Source organism: Protobothrops mucrosquamatus, unplaced genomic scaffold (assembly GCF_001527695.2).
Source record: "Protobothrops mucrosquamatus isolate PMUCROS unplaced genomic scaffold, P.Mucros_1.0 scaffold4275, whole genome shotgun sequence".
NCBI classification, from domain to species: Eukaryota; Metazoa; Chordata; class Lepidosauria; order Squamata; family Viperidae; genus Protobothrops; species Protobothrops mucrosquamatus.
The window spans coordinates 61,274-82,559 of record NW_015390192.1 but is presented as its reverse complement, the minus strand read 5'-3'; the positions used below and the strand labels follow the sequence as shown (position 1 = coordinate 82,559).

General features: G+C 40.2%; 1 protein-coding gene across 1 annotated transcript; it reads right to left on the bottom strand.

Annotated features, from left to right (window-relative positions):
• Window positions 1-356: 356 nt before the first annotated feature.
• Window positions 357-19,817, bottom strand: LRRC6 (leucine rich repeat containing 6; the record flags this gene model as incomplete). Its single annotated transcript, XM_015828145.1, has 10 exons — window positions 19,764-19,817; window positions 17,120-17,287; window positions 15,825-15,902; window positions 14,003-14,175; window positions 10,887-11,122; window positions 8,831-9,016; window positions 7,918-7,995; window positions 3,973-4,038; window positions 3,644-3,713; window positions 357-452 (listed from the first exon to the last, which is right to left on the bottom strand). Coding segments are annotated over exons 1-10 (1,161 nt in total), but the record flags the coding sequence as incomplete, so codon positions are not given.
• Between the last annotated feature and the right edge of the window lie 1,469 nt (window positions 19,818-21,286).

Sequence of the window (21,286 nt, the reverse complement as noted above, 5' to 3'; positions counted from 1 at the left end):
GGGAGGGAGGGAGGGAGGGAGGGGTAAGAGAAGGAAGGGAGACGTGGGTGAAGGAAGGAAGGAAGGAAGGAAGGAAGAAGAAAGAGAGGAAGGAAGGAAGGAGAGAGGAGGGTAGGGAAAGGAAGGAAGGAAGGAAGGAAGGAGGAAAGGAAGGAAGGAAGGAAGGAAAGAAGCAAGAGATGGATGGGAGGGTAGGGGAAGGAAAGGAGAAAAAGGAAGGAAGGAAGGAGGGGAGGAATAGGAGAAGGAAGGGAAGGAAGGAGAAGAAAGAGAGGGAGGGAGGGAGGGCAGCAAAGGATAATATTTGTGCAAAGTTGAAACTGCATTTTAATATCTCTGTTCAATCTTTGCCTCACCTTTGGCATGCTGATAACCAAATGTCCAGTAGTCTGAGATCTTTCAGCAATGCTGCTATCTGGCTTTACTTCTTCAGGTAGCACAAGTTGAAATGCCTTTAAAAAAAACAACACACCAACAAATATTAGGTAGCTCAGACCGGAAGCACAACCACGAATGCTAACTCTTGTCATAAGGTTGCATTAATAGACTCTTGCAAGTTTGAAAGTACCCCTCCCATTTTTTGATTTTTACTCTCCTGAAAATTAAGAGAGGGCTTCCTTCTGAGACGCTTTGTCCATCCCCCCCCTCCTCCTTTGGACTTGAGTTTTCATTCATCAGACCATTGTCCAGGCTTCAGCTCTTCTTCCTCTCTCCCAAGGTCAGTCCCGCACACCATTGCAACAAACTGTGCTATTTGATGCAGAAATAATCCAAACACTTTAGCTTGCTAAGCTTAATTTGGAGGGGTTATGACACGGGTAGGCAACCTTGGCTCTTTTATGACTGGTGGACTTCAACTCCCAGAATTCCCGAGCCAGCCTGGCTCAGCTTGGAAACCTCTCCCTGTCCCCTCAGCATGGCTGGCTCAGGAATTCTGGGAGTTGAAGTCCACGAGTCATAAAAGAGCCAAGGTTGCCTACCCCTGGGTTATGATGATGCAACATATCAAGGCAAGGTGGATGGACTCAGTTACAGCAGCAACCGGTTTTTGTTGTTGTTCGGTCAGTAAACCGTGTCCAGCTCTTCGCAACTCCATGGATCACAGCACGTCAGGCCCTCCTGTCCTCCATTGCCTCTTGGAGTCTGCCCAAATTCACGTTCATTACATCAATGACGCTATCTAACCATCTCCTCCTCTGCCGTTCTCTTCTCCTTTTGCCTTCAATCTTTCCCAACAATCAGGATCTTCTCCAATGAATCTTTTCTTCTCATTTGGTGGCCAAAGTATTTGAGCTTCAGCTTCAGTCTCTGTCCTTCCAAAGAGCAGCCAGGGTTGACTTCCTTTAGGGTTGATGGACTGGATCTCCTTTCAGTCCAAGGGACTTCCTCCAGGGTCTTCTTCTCCAACACCACCATTCGAAAGCATCCATTCTTCAGCACTCAGCCTTCCTTATGGCCAATTCTGACAGCCATATAAGCTACTCACAGCTACTGGGGAAACCGTAGCATCATTGGAAGATCTGACGGTCCAGACTGAGGCAGAGTATTTATAGAGATGATCTATCGGAGGCGTTGCTAACATTCCATACTAACTTAATGATGTGTATCAATCAATCAATCAATCAACAAAGGAATTAAAAAAAGGTCTGTGATCTAGCTAAATAATTAATAAGATGAATAACATGATTTTAATCCCAGAGGATTTATGGAATTGTTGCTCTCGGATGACGTATGTTAATGCTATTTTAATCAGGCGATTTGCACCTTAAAGAATTTTAATTTACACCCTAATTAGAATATCTGTGTGCATGTGGGGAAGAGAAAAGAGATGCAGATACATTAGGAAAATCAGACAGACCTGCAACCACACTGATTACGGTAGTCTTTCTCCTGTATTGTCACTGAAAAGTGTGATTATTCTATTCTAAATGTTACAGTGTGATGCTTAAAACGTTAGGTTACAATGAGAATAATTATGTTAGTCCATCTTAGTTGAAAAAATATATGATATGGACATGTCTATAAAATCACCAGGAGGAGAAGAAACTTCACTTTTCATTTTACATAGCTATTATTTTGTTCTATCTATCTATCTATCTATCTATCTATCTATCTATCTATCTATCTATCTATCTATCATCTATCTATCTATCTATCTATCTATCTATCTATCTATCTATCTATCTATCTATCTATCTATCTATCTTAAATAGTTGCCCATCTCTCCAAAGGTGACTCTGGGTGATGCATAATGAGTAAAACCGCAGATATAGAAAACATATACAAATCATGTTAATAGTAAATATTATAAAACAGAGATAGGCCTTAGGCGAAGGGGGAATAATAATAGCCAACTCAGCAATGGAGCTATCTAAGCAAGGCTTCAGTTCCTTGAGAGCCTCAGGCCCATTAACCTAACAAGGTCTTGAGGGCCTTCTGGCTGGCTGGGGAATTCTGGGAGTTGAAGTTCACAGGTCTTAAAGTTGCCAGGGTTGGGGACCCCTGAATTAGGATATTTAATAATAACATACTACTAGGCCAGGGGTAGGCAACCTTGGCTCTTTTATGACTCATGGACTTCAACTCCCAGAATTCCTGAGCCAGCCATGCTGAGGGGACAGGGAGAGGTTTCCAAGCTGAGCCATGCTGGATCAGGAATTCTGGGAGTTGAAGTCCACGAGTCATAAAAGAGTCAAGGCTGCCTACCCCTGCCCTATACCTTTCCAGCCAAGTGGCTGTCCAGTCTCTATTTAAAAGCCTCCAGTGATAGAGACTTTTATTCATATGTTTTAGCCTTCAGTCCCCTAATCATCTTCGTTGCTCTTCTCTGCACTCTTTCTAAAAGAGTCTCAATATCTTTTTTATATCACGGGGACCAAAACTGGATGCAGTATTCCAGATGTGGTCTTACTAAGGTTTATAAAGCAGTATTAATACTTCGTATAGTCAAGGCCATGGTCTTCCCAGTTGCAATGTATGGCTGTGAAAGTTGGACCATAAGAAAGGCTGAGCGCCAAAGAATGGAGGCCTTTGAACTATGGTGCTGGAGAAGACTCCTGCGAGTCCCCTGGACTGCAAGGCCATCAAACCGGTCAGTCCTAGAGGAGATCAACCCCGACTGCTCTTTAGAAGGCCAGATCCTGAAGTTGAAACTCCAATACTTTGGCTACCTAATGAGAAGGAAGGACTCACTGGAGAAGAGCCTAATGCTGGGAAAGATGGAGGGCAATAGAAGAAGGGGACGACAGAGAATGAGGTGGCTGGATGGAGTCACTGAAGCAGTAGGCGTGAACTTAAATGGACTCCAGAAGATGGTAGAGGACAAGAAGGCCTGGAGGAACGTTGTCCATGGGGTCACGATGGGTCGGACACGACTTCACAACTAACAACAACAACAACAACAACAAATTAATACTTCAAGTGATCTTGATTCTACCCCTCTTGTAATGCAGCCTAGGACTGTGTTGGCGTGATCATCTCGCTGCCTCTTCAATGTCTTTCTTACAATCAAGCAAGATCAGAACGACAGCGCTGGCCTCCTTATGGGAAGCCAACATCATAAAGACAAAACAAATCCAAATGAAATAGGCTTTGGAAAAGGAAAAAAAAAAGACTCAAAGCAATAATGACAAATAATACGAACCTTTCCTTTGACCGTTACCCGGACATAAGTAGGCTGCACATCAACATTAAGGAAGGAGATGTCCAAATGTCTGAAAGAGAAGAAGGGAGGAGATCGTTTAGCTTAGCATCTCTCTGTTCCCCGAGGTCCCATCAAAAGCAGAGTGATGGACACGGACATAGTTCAAAAGATTTGTGTGCTACCTGCATCCAATACCACCTTTTATTTAATGCAAAATTATTATTATTTTCTTTTTTCTTCTTCAGGCTGTGAACGGAAAGCCAAATCAAAATCAACAGCCTCCCTAAACAATCTCAGAAAAAGAGCCCATTAAAACAAAACCTTCTGACCTGTAAACAGCAAGATCCAAAATGAACCGGTTTTTTTCATCGTCTTCTTCCAAGGAGAAAAGAAGCCTAGCAATAAATAGCAGCAAAATCTGGGCGTTAGAGACTGGACTGGATGAAGGGCAGAGTCAAAACTTCAACTGATTGTGGTCTTGTATTCAAGAGGGGACAATATAGCGGTTAGCAAGATACACACCCTTCCCCAAGTAGGTTTGCAAAATCTAAAAACCTGATCATGTTAAAAGTCTGGGGCTGTTTTAAAGTTGAAACATGATGGGATAAATGACATAAGGTCCATGTCATTCAAAGCTACACATTTGTGCTGAAAGAGAGACATCTACTGGCTAAAAAAAAACCACAACTAATTAAGTTAACATTAAATTAAAAACTAATTATTATCCATGCATAGTATCATTCTCTCTCCCTTTCTATGTCTCTCTGTGTGTGTTCGTTTCCAGACAAAAGCTGTGTTGTCTTACATCACCAACTACAAGGGAGAAAGTTTAAGAGTTCCTATTTAAAAAAAACCCGCAACGATCCATTTCAATTTTCAGAATTTACCTTATTCCTTTAAGTATCTAAGAAAAACCACTTCAGGCATAACAAATAAATACATTTTTTTTCCTCACACCCATTTTCCCTCACTTTTCCACTTATTTGATTGGTGGGTTTCCCCGTTGCTGCTCTGGTGTTTTAAAATGTATTTATCTCTTTATTTCTAATTCGGGAGAAGCAACTGTTTCAAATTCATGATAGCCTTGCCGCTCCTGTTTCCCTTCTGAAAGCCTCGGAAGCTACCACATGAAATCAGGGTTTGGTGCTTCACACCAAAATATGTCCTCGGTACAAATCCATTCACCGTTTCTATCCATTAAAAATGTCAGTCTCACACTGCCAGTGACATTTTCACAAGTATCACTAGGAGCCCCTGGAGATACAGGAGGCTGACTTGAGGCCTCCCTCCCAAACGGTGCTTTGTTGTTGTTAGTTGTGAACTCGTGTCCGACCCATTGCGACCCCATGGACCACGTTCCTCCAGGCCTTCCTGTCCTCTACCATCTTCTGGAGTCCCTTTAAGCTCACACCTACTGCTTCAGTGACTCCATCCAGCCACCTCATTCTCTGTCGTCCCCTTCTTCTCTTGCCCTCCATCTTTCCCAGCATTAGGCTCTTCTCCAGTGAGTCCTTCCTTCTCATTAGGTGGCCAAAGTATTTGAGTTTCAACTTCAGGATCTGGCCTTCTAAAGAGCAGTCGGGTTTGATCTCCTCTAGGACTGACCGGTTTGATCACCTTGCAGTCCAGGGGACTCGCAGGAGTCTTCTCCAGCACCGTAGTTCAAAGGCCTCAATTCTTTGGTGCTCAGACTTTCCCCTGTATTAGCAAAAGACAACTCTATTGACAATTCACATTACTGGAGCTCCACAGAGCTCCCTCAGCCGTGTTTTCAGTTGTCACAAGTGTAATTCTCATCCGTCAACATAAAGTTTTGAGCCATTATAGACTCGCTGTCTTCCCCAGCTCTATTTTGTGCAACTGTCACTGTATTGTTTTTCTCCAGCACGGTGTAGAGCTGTTGATAAAATGCTCGGTTTCCTGAGATATCCTGCAGATAAGACAGCCATGCCTCTTTCCTGTCGCTCTTCGTCGTTCCCACGTTGAGAAGTTGTCATCGTTTCCTTTGTCAGACTGAAGTGGCATTGAAGTTGACGCTGTATTTTAACAACTTGGATTCAAAAGGCAACCTGCAATTCCAGGTGCACGTGGTTGTACACGTGACACTCGCTGGAAAGGCTTTACTGTATCTTTTTTTCCTTCTTTTGTAATAGCTTCCCTTTGCAGCTGTCACATAACCACAGGAAAAAGCAATATCTGCTTTAAGGCACTCCTGACTGACTCCATGTGTGCATCCATCAGGTTAATCTGAGGCACCGTCTTGCTGCAATGGGATCGGCCCGCCCCACTCACGCTGGCAGAAGAGACCTCTTCTGGACCCTGTTGGTCAAAGTATTTCAGCTAGTGGGATCAAGGAGAAGAGCCTTCTCTGCTGTGGCCCCTGCTCTCTGGAATAGTCTCCTTCTGGGCAAAATCTTTCTACAAAGACATTTTGCTTGATTTGCCTCTTATATCTACAATTGCAGGACTATGGAAAGACTCTTTGATTCAACGGAACATATTGACTGGGAAAGATGTTTGGCAAAACATCTTTTGCCAAATTGGAATTGGGTATGTCTTGTTTAATGAAGAGAAGGACGAGGGGGACATGATAGCAGTCTTCCAATATCTCAGGGGCTGCCACAAAGAAGAGGGAGTCAAGCTATTCTCCAAAGCGCCTAAAGGCAGGACAAGAAGCAACGGATGGAAACTAACCAAGGAGAGAAGCAACCTAGAACTAAGGAGAAACTTCCTGACTGTTACAACAATTAACCAGTGGAACAACCTGCCTCCAGAAGCGGTGAACACGCCAACACTGGAAGTTTTTAAGAAAAGACTGGACAGCCATTTGTCCAAAATGGTATAGGGTTTCCTGCCTGAGCAGGGGGTTGGACTAGATGACCTCCAAGGTCCCTTCCAACTTTATTATTATTATTAAGTTCAAAAGAAGAGGGCTAAAGTGAGAATTGAGAAATTAAATGATGGGATGTATCAGAGGGAATATTTAAAGATTAAACATCTGTTTGAATATGGTTGAAAAAAATAGGAAGGGCATCCGGCCAGTAAATGCTCAGCTCCATCCCATCTCCCCCAACCATCCAGTTTTGTAAAAAAGATGTTGAGACTCTAGAAAGAGTACAGAGAAGAGCAACAAAGATGATTAGGGGACTGGAGGCTAAAACATATAAGGAACGGTTGCTAGAATTGGGTATGTCTAGTTTAATGAAGAGAAGGACGAGGGGGGGACAGGATAGCAGTGTTCCAGTATCTCAGGGGCTGCCACAAAGAAGAGGGAGTCAAGCTATTCTCCAAGGCGCCTGAAGGCAGGACAAGAAGCAACGGGTGGAAACTGATCAAGGAGAGAAGCAACCTAGAACTAAGGAGAAACTTCCTGACAGAACAATTATCCAGTGGAACAACCTGCCTCCAGAAGCTGTGAATGCTCCAACACTGGAAGTTTTTAAGAAGAGACTGGACAGCCATTTGTCTGAAATGGTATAGGGTTTCCTGCCTGAGTAGGGAGTTGGACTAGATGACCTCCAAGGTCCCTTCCAACTTCTTTATTATTATTATTATTATTATTATTATTATTATTATTATTATTATTATTATTATTATTATTATTATTATTATTATTATTAACTCTACCCTGAATTAAGGGATTATTGGGCTCCAAAAAGGGAGATGTCTATGGTTTTATACTATTTTTCAGCCGTACAGTCACTTGATCCAGTGAAATAGGCGGCATATAAATTTAATAAGTAAGTAAGTAAATAAATACATCTACATGTGACGTGAATCACCTTTTGCCCTTTGAATCCAGGTTACTTCACAGGCCTTTTAGTTTTAATAATTAATTTGGGCTATGTGAAAGACAGAATGGAGGGGGAGCAACATTTATCTAATTTGAATTTTAAGGAAAAGAGAAGCCTATGTGTGGAGTTCAGTAGCACCCTGGGCTGAATGCCACAGTCATGGGAGCGGTCAAGGGCATCTCATCAAGGTGGTCCGGGATACGTCCTCGAAGTCCTGCCTCTTGAACCTGTGTGAAAATTTGTCACACGTATACAAAAGGGTTAAGGCTTTGATCATACATCTTGACATTTGGGGCTTCTGTTCCCATAGGGCAGATTCTGAAACAAAGGGCTGATATCTAAACCTGGGGAGGAAATTGGAAAACAATGTTATATTTTCCTCCTCATTTAGCCTACGAAAGGAAGTGGGTCGCCTGCCCTTTATTTAACCAATCTGGGCGCTCAAAACGGTTCATGAATTGTTTATCTCTTTTTACATACTTGGCTTCATTTACGTTTAAAACTCTTCCTTCTGGGGTGATCAAAGTCCTCAGAGGTTTCTCTTCGTTTCCTTGTTCTCTGCTAAAAAAATAAAAAAAATGGGTTTTTGTTTTTTGTTTTGATATGTTTTGTGCTTTTATTCCTTCCACAAGGTAGCAAAAACAGCAGCAGAAAGATGACAAAGCCTTCATTTTAAGACACACAAAACATCCCATTTGCTTTAATGTATTTGACAGAATGCTTATTTTAGGAAAGCAAATCAAGTATAATCAACACAAGGGTAATGGCCCCTTCAGCTTATTTGATCCTTGGGTACCAAATTCCTATCTAATTCCTATCTGTTTTCTTGTCTCTTGCAACACCTCTCTAATGTTGGTTACTCTAGAGGTGTAGTTTTAATTTATTTCTAAAACAATCAGCCTGTTTGAGATCTTGTTTTTACAATATTCAGGTTATTACGATAAACACAATAAAATATAATCAGCGAACCTTGCTCTACGGGTGTTATTGTTATGATTGGTCCCCTGATTGATCCTAATGTTACTGGACCATTGGAACACAATGGCCTCCACAAATGGTAGGTTTCTGCTTTGCGGGATCCATTTTAATCTTTAATGAAATCCAATATTGATGCAACGGAAGTCTGGCCCTTAACAGAACTGAAGCTAAACTGAGGCTTAGTAGGTTATATGAATCTAGTCAACTGCACCAAACCACAATTGAACAACTTAGTACAAGCTACAAATTCAGTCATTAATGGCAGCCCTTTCAGGGAAGATTTTAGATAAGACTTCGGGCGATGTGGCTTTGCAGCAATTCACAATCACCCTGCCTCTCATGAAATAAACATTAAAATAAGACATTGGATTAGATCTGTCTGTCTGTCTATGTCATATGTAAAAATTATGCATACTTATTTTCTCTTTCTTTCCTTTTCTCTTCAAGATACTGGTGAATTTCTAACCTAGCCTCTGGGGTATGAGGCACAGGTTCATCCCAAAAGTCACGGTCTTCATCGTCGTCCTCAAGTATTAATTTACGAAATTCATCTCCTTCTTCAGAATTTCGGTGGTTCTCTGCTCCTTCTACAGAGTAGTAGCTGGAATGTAATGTGCAAAAGAAAATCTTGGGACACTTATTGATCCACTTCAAATCCTGCTCTCCAGCCACATGTCTAGACCTGTTGGAGAGCAGCCCGGCCTTCTGACCCTACCCTACCGGCTCCATTTGAACGAATGAGGAATTAAGTCTGCTGCAAAGCAAAGCATCAATTTCCAGCATGACTTCTGTTTGCAAGAATGACTCTGGACTCTACAAATAATGTTCTAATAAAACAAAACAAAGCATCTGGGTGCTTTGTTTGGAAGTGGGCCTCCTTGCCCAGAAACTTGCAGCAGGAAAGCAAAGTTGAGCTACAGTGATGATGGTGGCTAGGTTCTAGCCATGACACTGTAGCCATGAGCTACAGTGATGGTGGTGGCTAAGTTCTAGCCATGACACCGTAGCCATAACACTGTAGCCACAGTGATGGTAGTGGCTATGTTCTAGCCATGACACCGTAGCCATGATACTGTAGCCATGAGCTACAGTGATGGTGGTGGCCAAGTTCTAGCCATGACACCGTAGCCATGAGCTACAGTGATGGTGGTGGCTACGTTCTAGCCATGACACTGTAGCCATGAGCTACAGTGATGGTGGTGGCTAAGTTCTAGCCATGACACTGTAGCCATGAGCTACAGTGATGGTGGTGGCTAAGTTCTAGCCATGACATCGTAGCCATGAGCTACAGTGATGGTGGTGGCTAGGTTCTAGCCGTGAAACTGTAGCCATGAGCTACAGTGATGGTGATGGCTAAGTTCTAGCCATGACACTGTACCCATGAGCTACAGTGATGGTGGGGCTAGGTTCTAGCCATGACACTGTACCCATGAGCTACAGTGATGGTGATGGCTAAGTTCTAGCCATGACACTGTAGCCATGAGCTACAGTGATGGTGGTGGCTAGGTTCTAGCCATGACACTGTACCCATGAGTTACAGTGATGGTGATGGCTAAGTTCTAGCCATGACAGAAGAGAACATTTTCTTTCATCCAACCTGAGCCATTTTTCTGATGGCTTAGACATCTCCATATCAGCTGTCCGGAGAGAGGGCTTGCAGCCGGCTTCCAAAATTCCAAATTATCTCCCAAGTACAAAACGTAAGGCCATATACAAGCAAGAGCTTAATATAATACAGGTAGTCCTCAACTTACAACAGTTCATTTAGTGACCGTTCGAAGTTACAACATCCTTGAAAAGAGTGACTTATGACCGTTTTTCGCACTTACGAACCCCAGGGTCACGTGACCCAAATTTGGATGCTTGGCAAGTGGTTCGTATTTATGACAGATTGCAGTGTCCCGGGGGTGTGTGTCATGTGATCACTTTTTACAACCTTCTGACAAGCAAAGTCAATGGGGAAGCCAGATTCATTTCGCAACTCTGTGACTAACTCAACCACCATAGTGATTCACTTAACACAGTGTTTCTCAACCTTGACAATTTTAAGGCATGTGGACTTCAACTCCCAGAATTCCACAGCCAGCATTGCTGGCTGTGGAATTCTGGGAGTTGAAGTCCACATGCCTTAAAATTGTCAAGGTTGAGAAACACTGTGGCAAGAAAAGCCATAAAGTGGGGCAAACCTCACTTAACAACTGTCTTACTAAGCAACAGAAATGTTGGGCTCACAGACTACCTGTATCGGAAATTAAATTTCATACTTAATTTAGTGTTCGTGATAGGTGATTTATTCTCCGCTGCTAGGTATTTTAATGTTGCTATTTATTTTTAACTTTGTTCTCCGCTCAGAATCGCTTGGTGACATGAGTGGCCAGACAAATTAAATAACTGAAAATTGAATAAATAAGATAAATATATTCCTACACTCAAGTTTTTTTCGGCCCTAGATGAACTACAGAGGCACCTACGTGGGCGTCTTGATATCTGCGTGTGATTGTTTATCAAACCCCGGATGCTGTCCTTTCTTCTTCTTCTCCTTCCTTTCCTTCTGCTTTTCTAGCATCCGTCTTCCTGCCTCTTTTTTTTCTTCTTCTCTTTTCAGGAGATAGTTTTGTTCCTGCTTGTGGATTTTTCTTTCTAGCGCAGGGTAGTTCTGTAAAGCCTGGATCCTTTCTGACCGTGTTATCTCTTTGCAATCCAAAAACTTTAAAAAAAAAGGAGGGGGGGAGAGAGAAAATGATATTTCAATACACTGCACAATAAATCTATCCCTCTTTGTTTGTTATGAAATTGTTCTTTTTATTGCATTTGAATGAATAAATTGATTAAACTCCAATTTCCTCTAGCTCAGTGGTTCTCAACCTTTTTAATGCCGCGACCCCCAACCAGTCGTAAGTCGAGGACTAAACCGGTCGTAAGTCGAGGACTAAACCAGTCATAAGTCGAGGACTAAACCGGTCGTAAGTCGAGGACTACCCAACCGGTCATAAGTCGAGGACTTTCCCTGCCCGGGAGCGCCGCGCATGCGTGGTTCCGCCCCCTGCACCGGCCGAGGCGTAGCTGGCAAGCGGCAGAGACCACCAGCTGACCACCAGCCGACCACCAGCTGGCCCAGCCCAAGGGAGGTAAGGCACCCACCGGAAAAGGGGGAAAAAATGGCGGACAAAAAAATGGCGGACAGCCTTGCTTGGCGACCCCCATGAAATGGTCGATCGACCCCAAATGGGGTCCCGACCCACAGGTTGAGAACCACTGCTCTAGCTCATATGATCATAAAATCACATGCGCTGCAAGGATGGAGAACTTTTTTAAAAGAAATATTATGTGATAAAAAGAGCCAGGACAATGTTCACTGATGCTTTGCATGGAAGCGCGAATGGTATTATTTTCACACAATTTTAGGAATAAATTGTCAAGCAAATGTACCCCCCCCAATGATTCTTTCCTTAGTTACACATTCTTAAAAAGGTGTAGGAAAAATAAAACCTGAGACATGTTATTCTCAGGAGACACCCAAACCTCTTTTTAGTGGAATTCATTAGGTAGGGCCTACCAAAATTTAAGAGTGAATCATCAAATCTTGAGGCACGATTTCCCATTCCCAGAAAAAGACAAAATTCCTAAAACAGTGTGGAAATATTGTTCCTGCCTACTTGCATGACATAACCGAGTACAGATAGTCTTTGACTTACAACCTTTTGTTTTAGTGATCGCTCCAAGTTACAACAGGGCTGAAAAAAGTGACATATGACCGTTTTTCACACTTACATCCCTTTGGCCACGTGATCAAAATTCAGCCGCTTGGCAACTGGCTCATACTATAACCGTTGCCGTGTCCCGGGGTCATATGATCCCCTTTTGCGATCTTCTGACAAGCAAAGTCAATGGGGAAGCCAGATTCACTTAATGACGTGTTACTAACTTCACAACTGCACCAATTCGGTGAATAATTGTGGCAAGGAAGGTCGTAAAATGGAGCCAAACTCACTTAACAAAGGTCTCGCTTAGCAACAGAATTTTTTTTATAAAGTTTTTTTTAACAGAATTCAATAGTAATCATTCAACGAAATGTGTTGTCTGAGTATCTTATTCACTAATATAAATTAAATTCCTAATCCCCAAATCTTTTCTCTAACCATTGATAAAATAGGTCCCACGTTTGAAAATGTTCCATTTCTTCTTTTTCTTTCAACCTTAAAGTAAGTCTGTCCATTTCCACACAGTCCGGTATTTTTTTAATTATTTCTTCTTCTGGTAGTGTTTCTTCGTTCTTCCAGTGTTGTGCAAATATAATTCTTGCTGCTATTATGACATGTAAAATCAAGTATGCTTAGCAACAGAAATCTGCGGCTCAGTTGTGCTCGTAAGTCGAGGACTACCTGTATAATCCTACTGATGCTTAATCCTTTAATTCAAAAGTTGCTCAACCTGTATGAGCTTCTGCATATGCCAGCTGCCTCTCTCATTAGGAATGTTTGTGGCTGGTAAGATCTGCAGGAGAGGAGCAATGGGTTGGTAGGCACGACAAGGTTTTCTCCTGCCTCACTCTACCGTGGCAGTTTTAAGACTTAATAATAATAATAATAATAATAATAATAATAATAATAATAATAATAATAATAATAATAGTAATAAAAAACTGTAATACCATCAAACATCGACATCTGCCTATCCCAGGTCCTTGGTAAGGACTCGATAGGTAGATAAAAATGCCAAATCCAGTCTGAACATCTGGCTGACTGTGCAATGATTAATAATAATAATAATAATAATAATAATAATAATAATAATAATAATAATAATAATAATAATAATAATAATAATAATAATAATAATAATAAAGTTGGAAGGGACCTTGGAGGTCATCCAATCCAGCCCCCTGATCAGGCAGGAAACCCTATACCATTTCAGACAAATGGTTGTCCAGTCTCTTCTTAAAAACTTCCAGTGTTGGAGCATTCACCGCTTCTGGAGGCAGGTTGTTCCACTGGTTAATTTGTTCTAACTGTCAGGAAGTTTCTCTTTAATTCTAGGTTGCTTCTCTCCTTGGTTAGTTTCCATCTGTTGCTTCTTGTCCAGCTTTCAGGTGCTTTGGAGAATAGCTTGACTCCCTCTTCTTTGGGGCAGCCCCTGAGATATTGAAATACTGCTATCACGTCACCTCTAGTCCTTCTTTTCATGAAACTAGACATGCCCAATTCCAGCAACTGCTCCTTATATGTTTTATCCTCCAGTCCCCTCATCATCTTTGTTGCTCTTCTCTGTACTCTTTCTACAGTCTTGTGGACTTCAACTCCCAGAATTCCCCAGACTATACAAGCCTATACTTATCACAACAGCAATAAATCCTTTTAAGTAAAATGTAATAAATTCCCTAATAAAGGACCATAGCATAGTATGTTTTTTTTTCTTATTTGATGTTACCTTCCTGATTTTACTACTTTTTATAAAGTAATTATCTATACGTTTGCATAAGAATGTTTAATGTGTCCCTTTGACAGAAAGGGGGGCTACTATTGTTTAAATTTATTTATTTAAATTAAATTTTATTTTAATATAACCTATTAAATATAATAAGACATACTCTGAGTTGTTGTAGGGTAGCAACCACAAACTGCCTATAGCCTTCAAAATCAGTGCATGGATTTCCTACAAGGTAGAGCTCTTCAAGATGTATATTATTTTTCAGTATTTTGACACTAGACAATTCTCCAATGAAATTGGCCGTCAGGTCCAGCTTCTGCAGATCTTCACAACCTGTTTGAAAATTAAAAAGGACTTTTAAAACAGAATGATCAGCTCCACATTTCATTAACAAACACATCTATCTCAGAGTCATCATACTGACCCTCTTCCTCGTTCATCCTTTTCATGAAAGTAAATATCAGATGCTAAAAGGATGAGCAGCATTAATTTAAAAATGATTAAAATTTGTTTCCCAAGTCGTAAAACATTTTCTCATAAAGCAGGAGATGCAAACGTTTAAACATTTATAAGTACAAAAACAGAAAAGTTGATTTACAACTTTCAGATTTCAAGACAATAACCATCAATAGTATTTGTATTATTATTGCACTGCAGCATATTATATTTTATTATGTAATGTTATATATTACTTTTATCATCCTCCTTTATACTTCGTGACCTGCCTAGAATCCTTTGGGATTTGGGTAGTCAGTGCATTTTATAAATTAATAATATGTGATCAGAAACAACAGCTTCTTCCCATCCTGTTTTTTTATGCCTATGAAATCAAAAATATTTGTTTCTGATTTTAAACACACTTGGAATACTGCATCCAGTTTTGGTCACCACGATGTAAAAAGGATGTTGAGACTCTAGAAAGAGTACACAGAAGAGCAACAAAGATGATTAGGGGACTGGAGCCTAAAACATATGAGGAATGGTTGCTGGAATTGGGTATGTCTAGTTTAATGAAGAGAAGGATGAGGGGGGACATGATAGCAGTCTTCCAATATCTCAGGGGCTGCCCCAAAGAAGAGGGAGTCAAGCTATTCTCCAAAGCGCCTGAAGGCAGGACAAGAAGCAACGGATGGAAACTAATCAAGGAGAGAAGCAACCTAGAACTAAGGAGAAACCTCCTGACAGTTAGAACAATTAACCAGTGGAACAACCTGCCTCCAGAAGCGGTGAATGCTCCAACACTGGAAGTTTTTAAGAAGAGACTGGACAGCCATTTGTCCGAAATGGTATAGGGTTTCCTGCCTGAGCAGAGGGTTGGGTTTGATGACCTCCAAGGTCCCTTTCAACTTTATTATTATTATTATGCAGGATGTACACATTCAGAATATGCTGGTTAACTAGATGTGCACGGAATCATTGGGAGTCACACAACATATAAATTAAATATAGTATTATTGTTTGCTCAGTCAGCCAGATATTTAAACTGGATTTGGCATTTTTACCCAGCTATTGAGTCCTTCCCAAGGACCTGGGATATATTAATACTTTTATTACTGCTCAGGGACTGCAAGTGGCCTCTTAAAAGTTTGGGTTCACCCTCAAAATCATCATAAAACTGTATACAGGGTTACCTTGGTACTCATTGTTAATTGGTTCTGGGAGTTGCAATGAATACCAAACAATTTTTTCCCATAAGGAATAATGTAGCAAGTCACAAGGCAGCTGACACCGACAATTCTAGACTGTGTGTCGAGTACCAAGCAAACAAGTACCAGGATAAAATGTTTGTGTCAAAATGCATTGAGTGCCAAATTCAATGAGCTTCAAAGCAGTTGAGTAAGAAGGCACCAGTGTACGTGGATGTGACAGATAGAAAAATAAAGACACCACAATTGAGATGTGCTGCCTTTTTGCAGAAACAGATGCACATGTATTAAAAAGCATTGCCCAAAGAAATATACTTTGAAGGGTAAGTATCTTACCTTCCAAATTTTCAAATTTTTCAATGTTGTTTAAAGCCAGATTTAAATACTCAAGCTTTTTCAGTCGGCTCACGTTTTCTGAAACGCAATGATTACAGGTGTCAGTTTTGCAAGGATAGACTTAGCATTCCCAATGGTCCAGCAGGTAATCCTTTTTTTAAAAAAAAAGCATCCGAACAGAAATTGAAAACAGGAAAAAAGACGTCTTAAAATACCAAAAAAGATTACTTGAGCAAAATGATGAATTAATGGTGAATTAAATACACAGAATGTTTATGTTAGAAGAAGAAAAGCCTGGCGTGAATTAAGGATCGTCTTATTCAAATGACATCTTACCCCACTGCAGGGATTTGAAAGATTAAGTTAAACGACCCAGTTCTTGCTTTTGAAAAAATCTAAAGGATTGGTGACTGGATTAATTTGAATAAAACAATGCTGTAACAGCATTGAAGGCAAGACAAGAGAACAACCAGCAGCATGGTGGACGGACTCAATTACAGCAACGATAGATACACGTAGTGCCCAACTTACAGCCCTTCACAGTCCCCGTTTGAAGTTACAATGGCACTGAAAAAAGTGACCAGCTTTCACGTTTATGACCATTGAATGGTCTCTTGATCAAAATTCAGATACTTGGCAACAGATTCCTATGATGCTTGTAGTGTCCCGGGATCGTGTGATCCCCTTTTGGGACCTTCTGACAAGCAAAGTCAATGGGGAAGCCAGATTCACTTAACAACCGTGTTACTAATTTAACAACTGCAGTGGTTCACTCAACAACTGTGGAAAGAAAGGTCGTAAAATGGGGCAAAACTCACTTAGCAACAGAAAATTTAGGCTCAACTGTCATTGTAAGTCAAGGACCACCTGTATAGTCCTAGAAGAGTTGGGGAGATGGATTGAAGACAGATCACCCTGGAGAAAGTTATCTATGTGGAGACTAAACCCACACCAGCCTAAGGGCATGTCAGTCAATGTGATGAACCAAATCAGTCAATCAATGTGATGAGCCAAAGGTTTTTAAGGGTCATTCAGGACTCTGAGAACTTAGGCTGCTTGCCTGTCATGGTATAAGGCCTCCAGCCTTGAGCAGAGGGTTGGACTAGAAGACCACTGGGGTCCCTTCCAACTCTGATTCTATATTCTATGTCTGTATTATGGAGGCATTAGCAGTAAAGGCTTGGTCTACTTTCCCCATTTTTAAATTATTTCCACCCTTAAGTTATCCTTAAGAAAATCATCCTTTTCATTGCCAAATCACTACAGCAATTCCCTTCGCAGACAAATGTACCGACCAATTTTGGAGATCAAGTTGTTTTGGAGATAGAGAATTTTTAAATTTCGGCACCATTTGTCGAGATGTTCAATTTTCTCTATGTTCTGTTGATGCAGGGAAACTTCTTCCAAAGAGAACAGTTCACAGTTGTTATGCTCTGCCCGTTGTCTAATCAATTCTTCTGTGACTGAAAGGCATATCATAGAAAAGAGAATCAGTTTTTTTCTATAGAACAGAAAGGGTGCAAACCGTTCCTTGGAAATAGACTAAATTCATTCATTCATTCATTCATTCATTCATTCAGATATATACAGGAGCTTCATGAAAGCAAATGTAATTTAAAAAAAACCAGAACTATAAGAATGACAAATGTCTTGTAACATATGTCTCAAACAAATTGACTGTGTGTTTTGATTGGTGTTGCCTATTGTGTTCCATCAAATGCATGCTGTTGAGAAATGGATCTTATCAGAGCAAAGATTTTCCTTGGCAAATGAAGAATAAATGACCCAGAGGAATAATCTCACTCACATTTTAAAAAAAACATTAATGAACTTTCAATACTTCATTATTTTACAATGAATACTTTTTATTCAGAGAAAAGTTCAGCCTTCTATTCATCGATAAAAGAAAATGGCAGAAGGAGTGTAGAGCAGCAGTCCCCAAACCTTTTGGCACCAGGAACTGATTTCATGAGAGACAATTTTTACATGGTTGGGGGGGGAGATGGTTTCGGTTTTGCTTGCTTACCCACTGCTCACCTCCAGCTGTGCGGCCCAGTTCCTAATGGGCCATGGTACCAGTCTGTGGCCTGGGAATTGGGGACCCCTGGTTTAGAGAGAAAATCTCCCCCACCCAAAATATATAATGTCCATCCATCCCACTATACCCATAAGTGAATTTTAAGTGACTCAGAATGTGAAGTTTCACCCAGATTCCTCTGTTATCCATGTTTCTTTGAAAGATTATCACTCCCTGAAATCAGTAAGACATATTTTAGAAAACTCCTTCATGGATTACTGCCTTGGAAGAGCAGAGGGCTAGTACTAGTAGCGCCAGAAAGAATGAAGCGACTGGACCAAAGCCGAAAGGACGCTCAGCTGTGGATGCATCTGGTGGTGAAAGGAAAGTCCGATGCTGTAAAGATCTTTTCTCCATAGGAACCTGGAAGGTAAGATCCATGAATCAAGGCAAGCTAGACGTGGTCAAACAAGAGATGACAAGACTCACTGGAGAAGGGCCTAATGTTGGGAAAGATTGAGGGCAATAGAAGAAGGGGACGACAGAGAATGAGGTGGCTGGATGGAGTCACTGAAGCAGTAGACGTGAGCTTAAATGGACTCCAGAAGATGGTGGAGGACAGGAAGGCCTGGAGGAACGTTGTCCATGGGGTCGCGATGGGTCGGACACGACTTCGCAACTAACAACAACAACAACAAATTTTAGAAAACCTGAATTTTCAATATAATTATTCATGTGAAACATATACTATTATCAGATAGTATGTGGAATAAATCCTTCTTGATGATGGTATTAAAAAGATAAAAGAATTTACAGGCAAGAACCCTGAAGAGGAGATATAGACCAATCCTTGGTGGTTGGCTCCTCTCACCCTATCCAGCCCACCTCGCAAGGCTGTGGTTGTTCAAGGGGAAACCATGTAGACTGGCAAGGAGAGGAAACAGGGAGGGGAATTGAATGGAGAGAGAGATTTAAAACTATGCATAACATTATTTATCCAGTTAAACTTTCTAACTTGATTTATGTCATTAAATTCATAATATTTGATACTTAACATACATTTAAGTTATGTTGCATTTAATACAGTTCGTATTTAAGTCAGTTATTTTGTATGTTTTGTTTTTATTTTTTTACCTAATTAAACTTTATAACTTGACTTATATCATTAAATTCATAATATTTGATACTTAACATACATTTAAGTTATGTTGCATTTAGTACAGTTCATATTTAAGTCAGTTATTTTGTACGTTTTGTTTTTATTTTTTTACCTAATTAAACTTTATCACTTGATTTATATTAAATTCCTATTTGTTATTCAACTTATAAATCTAATTTATATTACATTTAATATAAAGTGTTTAGTTAATATTTAAGTGAATTATTTTGAATATTTTATTTTTATTGTACTTTTATATTACGTATTTATATAAATATAAAAGATACTATATATTATACAGTGCATACATATGTATCAATGCGTGCATATTTATATTTCACAAAAATTACATATTATATAAATAAAAGTTATTTATATATTCATATTTATATAATAAATTGCATATTTATATCAAATAAATTAAATTGATAAAATTAAATATAGGCAAATATAGATACACACATACACACACATTTCTATTTACTATTTAGGGGATGGGGCTGATGGGAGTTGTGATCCAACCACTACGCCCTGCAGGTGCCAGGAGTGAGGGAGCCTCGTTCGAAAGACAGATGCTTTGCCTTTCCTGAGCCGGGGGCGCGGCGGACGACAAAGCCCATCGCGGCGTGGCCGATGGGAGTTGTCGTCCGCCCTTTCTGGGCGAGGCCGGCTTGCAAGAGGCGCCTTGGGGGAACTCCGGAAGCCCCGCGTTCCACACGCGGAGCTTCCCCCACGCCACAGCGACCGAGGAGCGGCTACTCACGCCGCACCATGCCCGCCGCCGTCCTCGCCTCCTTCGGCCGCTTCTGCAGGCCGCTTGGAGAGGACGCCGCTTTGCGGTCGCCACGGCAACCAGACCAGGCGTGGCCACGTACGCTGCTAGTCCCGCCCACCTCGGGCGGAGAAAGCGGCCCAAGAGATGAGACAAAGGACCCAATCTAACCACAGTTCCGTTGCTGCAGCGAGCGCCGCTTTCTCTGAGTGGCTGTCCCGACGCGGTGTTCTCTAGCAGGGAAGGATTCCAACTTCCATTATCCCCCCCCGGCATCTGGAGAATGGGTAATGCAGTCTAAAATAAAATAATAAAATAAAATAATAAAATAAAATAAATAAAATAAATAAAATAAAATAATAAAATAATAAAATAAAATAAAATAAAATAATAAAATAAAATAAAATAAAATAAAATAAAATAAAATAAAATAATAAAATAAAATAAAATAAAATAATAAAATAAAATAATAAAATAAAATAATAAAATAAAATAAAATAATAAAATAAAATAAAATAATAAAATAAAATAAAATATGCCAATAGATTGATGCAGATACTACAACATTATATACATGATGACCAAACTGGTTTTATATCTGGGAGATACATGAAGAATAACATCAGGCAAATTGTAAATCTATTGGAATACTTGGACAAGAATAACCAAATACCTTCGGCTTTTATTTTTCTTGATGCGGAAAAGGCCTTTGACAAATTGGAATGGCAATTTTTAAATAAATTATTGGATTATATGAACTTTGGAGATCAATTCAAAACAGCTATAAAGGCGATATATCAAAAACAGACTGCTCAAATAATTATAAATGGAGATCTGACAGAGCCTATAGATATACAAAAAGGTACTAGACAAGGCTGCCCACTCTCTCCTCTATTATTTGTATTATCATTAGAAATTTTACTATCCAGAATCAGAGAATCTACAACGATTAAAGGTTTAAGAATTTCTGCTAAAGAATATAAACTTAAAGCTTTTGCTGATGATTTAGTTTTTACATTGTCTCAACCAAGTGTTGCATCAATATGGCAAGGTGGCTGGATTTAGAACTAATGTTCAAAAGACTAAAATTCTTACAAAGAATATGATGGCCAAAGATAAAAATCAACTTACGCAGATATCAGGATTCGAAGTGGTTAATAAAGTCAAGTATTTGGGAATCTTCTTGTCATCTTCTAACATGAAACTTTATCAGAATAATTATGAAAAATTGTGGAAATCAGTACAAAAAGACTTATTAATGTGGAAAAAACTTCACTTTTCTTTGTTGGGCCGTATTGCGGCCATCAAAATGAATATTCTACCTAAGTTTCTTTTTTTATTTCAGATGATACCTATCTTAAAAAATGAACTTAATCTGAAAGAATGGCAGAGAGACTTGAACCGTTTCATTTGGGAAGGCAAGAAGGCACGGGTTAAATTTAAGATTATTCAAGATGTTAGAGAACGTGGAGGACTTAAAGCACCAAATTTGACACTTTATTATGATTCTTGTG